General features: G+C 42.4%; 1 protein-coding gene across 1 annotated transcript; it reads right to left on the bottom strand.

Annotated features, from left to right (window-relative positions):
• Positions 1–1323: 1323 nt before the first annotated feature.
• On the bottom strand, positions 1324–3962 carry LOC142442239 (uncharacterized). Its single transcript, XM_075543511.1, is given in 3 exon segments — positions 1324–1815; positions 1818–2021; positions 2095–3962. Coding segments are annotated over 3 exon segments (2520 nt in total). The 5' UTR covers positions 3919–3962.
• Between the last annotated feature and the right edge of the window lie 352 nt (positions 3963–4314).

The following is a 4314-nucleotide window of genomic DNA, read 5'->3' as shown; positions in this document are numbered from 1 at the left end:
TCTCTCTATCCCCAGCTGTACAGGCCCAGGTGCAGCTACAAGAGTCAGGCCCTGGACTAGTGAGGCCCTCACAGACCCTATCTCTCACTTGTGCTGTCTCTAGATTGTCTTTAACCAGCTATCATGTGACCTGGGTCCACCGGGCTCCAGGAAAGGATCTGGAGTGGATTGGGATAATATGGGAGAATGGGGGGCACAAACTATAATCTAGCTCTCCAGTACTGAGTCAGCATCACCAGGGATACATCCCAGAACCATGTTAATTTAAAACTGAGCTCTGTGAATCCTGACGTCACGGCCATGTATTACTGTGCAAGTTACACAGTGATGGGAACTCAGTGTGAGCCCAGACACAAACTCAGTTTCAGCAGAGACAAGGGAAAGAAGGCAGTGAGGCTTTCCTCTCAGAAGCTGTGGTTTCCCCACCTTGTCAGCACTTCTCCAAGGACTACCGTGCATAGTCTAGGGAACCTTCATGCATCTGAGGAAGAACATGCACTCTGTGGAAGTCTGGAAGGTCATCTGCTGCCAAAATGGTGGGCCATGTCAGTAGAGGGACAGCAACACAGAACACGGGTACCCATATGGTAAGTCACAACTGTCCGTTCACACACTTGGCCCAGGCCAAACTCCAGCACCTCTTCCTTTGTTTTGAAAGCTTTGATACACTAACTCCAATGAAAGGTTTTCTTGTTGGAAATTTCTCATGATTAATGAGATCTGATGTCCACATATAAGATGTTCCACATTTAATTCATGCAAAGGGCTTTTTTCCTTTGTCAAATCTCTGATGTGCTGTAAGGCATTGTGTCTGGCTGAAAGCTTTTCCACATTCATCACATATATGGGGTTTCTCTCCAGTATGAATTCACTGATGAACAGTGAGAGAAGCCATCCAGATAAAGGCTTTTCCACATTCACAACATACATGGGGTTTCTCCCCAGTGTGAATTAGCTGATTAACAGTGAGAGAAATCTTCTGGATAAAGCTTTTGCCACATACATAGGGTTTTACTCCTGTGAATTTTTATATGAGTTTTGAGATTTCCTTTACGAATGAAGCTTTTTCCACATTCACTACATTTATGTGGTTTCTCTCCACTATGAGTTTGCTGCTTAATAGTGAGAGCAGTCTTCTGGATAAAGCCTTTTCCACATTCACCACATACATGGGGGTTTCTCTCCAGTATGAGTTCGCTGATGAATTGTGAGAGCACACTTCTGCCTAAAGCCTTTGCCACATTCACCACATACATGGGGTTTCTCTCCAGTATGAGTTTGCTGATGAACAGTGAGACCATCCTTCGTGAGAAAGGTTTTTCCTCATTGACCACATACATGGGATTTCTCTCCAGTATGAGTTCGCTGATGAACAGTAAGGTTACACTTCTTGATAAAAGCTTTTCCACATTGACCACATACATGAGGTTTCTCTCCAGTATGAGTTCGCTGATGAACAGTGAGAGCAGTCTTCTGGATAAAGCCTCTGCCACAGACACCACATATATGGGGTTTCTCTCCAGTATGAGTTCGCTGATGAACAGTGAGATCACTCTTCATTAAAAAGGCTTTGCCACATTCAACACACACATGGGGTTTCTCTCCAGTATGGGTTCGCTGATGAACAGTGAGAGCATGCTTCCAGAAAAAGGCTTTTCCACATTCACCACATACATGGGGTTTCTCTCCAGTATGAGTTCGCTGATGAACAGTGAGAGCAGTCTTCTGGATAAAGCCTCTGCCACAGACACCACATATATGGGGTTTCTCTCCAGTATGAGTTCGCTGATGAACAGTGAGATCGCTCTTCATTAAAAAGGCTTTGCCACATTCAACACACACATGGGGTTTCTCTCCAGTATGGGTTCGCTGATGAACAGTGAGAGCATGCTTCCAGAAAAAGGCTTTTCCACATTCATCACATAAATGGGGTTTCTCTCCAGTATGAGTTTGCTGATGAACAGTGAGAGCATGCTTCCGAATAAAGGCTTTTCCACAATCACCACATACATGGGGTTTCTCTCCAGTATGAGTTCGCTGATGAACAGTGAGAGCAGTCTTCTGGATAAAGCCTCTGCCACAGATACCACATACATGGGGTTTCTCTCCAGTATGAGTTCGCTGATGAACAGTGAGAGGAGTCTTCTGGATAAAGCCTCTGCCACAGACACCACATATATGGGGTTTCTCTCCAGTATGAGTTCGCTGATGAACAGTGAGATCGCTCTTCATTAAAAAGGCTTTGCCACATTCAACACACACATGGGGTTTCTCTCCAGTATGGGTTCGCTGATGAACAGTGAGAGCACGCTTCCAGAAAAAGGCTTTTCCACATTCATCACATAAATGGGGTTTCTCTCCAGTATGAGTTCGCTGATGAACAGTGAGAGCACGCTTCCAGAAAAAGGCTTTACCACATTCACCACATACATGGGGTTTTTCTCCAGTATGAGTTCGCTGATGAACAGTGAGAGCATGCTTCCGAGTAAAGGCTTTTCCACAATCACCACATACATGAGGTTTCTCTCCAGTATGGGTTCGCTGATGAACAGTAAGTTTACTCTTCTGGCTAAAGCATTTGCCACATTCACCACATACATGGGGTTTCTCTCCAGTATGAGTTCGCTGATGAACAGTAAGTTTACTCTTCTGGCTAAAGCCTTTGCCACATTCACCACATAAATGGGGTTTCTCTCCAGTATGAGTTCGCTGATGAACAGTGAGAAGAGTCTTCTTGATAAAGGCTTTTCCACATTCATCACATAAATGGGGTTTCTCTCCAGTATGAGTTCGCTGATGAACAGTGAGATCGCTCTTCATTAAAAAGGCTTTGCCACATTCAACACACACATGGGGTTTCTCTCCAGTATGAGTTCGCTGATGAACAGTGAGAGCATGCTTCTGAGTAAAGGCTTTTCCACAATCACCACATACATGGGGTTTCTCTCCAGTATGGGTTCGCTGATGAACAGTAAGTTTACTCTTCTGGCTAAAGCTTTTGCCACTTTCACCACATACATGGGGTTTCTCTCCAGTATGAGTTCGCTGATGAACAGTGAGAGCATGCTTCCGAGTAAAGGCTTTTCCACAATCACCACATACATGGGGTTTCTCTCCAGTATGGGTTCGCTGATGAACAGTAAGTTTACTCTTCTGGCTAAAGCCTTTGCCAAATTCACCACATACATGGGGTTTCTCTCCAGTATGAGTTCGTTGATGAACAGTGAGAAGAGTCTTCCTGATAAAGGCTTTTCCACATTCACCACATATGTGGGGTTTCTCTCCAGTATGAGTTTGCTTATGAGCAGTGAGATCACTCTTCCTAGTGAAGCCTTTCCCACATTCACTGCATACATAGGACATTCCTGCCACATGAGGTTCCTGATGTCCCTTGAGGTATGATACACTGTGAAAAATTTTCCCACATTGCAAGCATTTTCCTAGCTTTTGTCCTTCATGACTTTTTTGATAATGTTCATTGAGTTTGAACATTTTCTTGAATTTTTGCCCACACTGACTGCATTCATAGGTCTTATCTAGTATACCAATAATCTGGTGTTCATAGAACACAGAGTCTTCAATGAAGGTTATTCCACATTTATCGCCTGTGTGTGGTTTCTCAATTTCATCAGACTCCTGATGCTGAATGCACTGTGACTTCATGAACCTGGGTGGTTCACACTCAGGGAATTTCATTTCAGTATAAAATTGCTCTTGTTCACTGTGGAGAAAAATTTTCTCATCTTCAGTGAGCACAACTGACTTCTGTATTTTGTTGCTTCTGTTCTGATTTAATTCCAGAATGATTAAATCTGATTTTACATTTTTTTCATGTAATCCAAACATCTCATAAGTTACCTTTGGAGGAAAATTATTTTTATGCTGAGAATATGTATTACATTTGTAGCACCATTCCATTCTGTCAATGCATCTTTCACATTGCAAGTGCTCAAGCAAATGATCATCATCTTTCTGGATTTCTATAAAAGAACACAACATTGACTCTTTTAAACATCTTGGTTTGCAATGGACCCCTTAAAATACACATCGATATAAAGTAGATCTTTAGTGACAACCCTCTTTTATGACTATAAATAAAACACTATGCTTAATGTTTATTGCCCATTGGACGAAATACAATCATGTAAACAATTAAAATGATAAAAATAGTTACTATAGAAATGAGGTTGGATATGCAACTGATAAATGGACACAGATTTGATATTTGCTTAAAGAGGTACATGAATACATACAACAAACATAACAGAAGGAAGACATGAGACCAATAGACCACAGGAGTGATATGACTTGCTA

The sequence above is a fragment of the Tenrec ecaudatus genome, chromosome 3 (assembly GCF_050624435.1).
Source record: "Tenrec ecaudatus isolate mTenEca1 chromosome 3, mTenEca1.hap1, whole genome shotgun sequence".
Classification (NCBI taxonomy): domain Eukaryota; kingdom Metazoa; phylum Chordata; class Mammalia; order Afrosoricida; family Tenrecidae; genus Tenrec; species Tenrec ecaudatus.
This window is presented reverse-complemented; position numbering and strand designations above follow the sequence as displayed.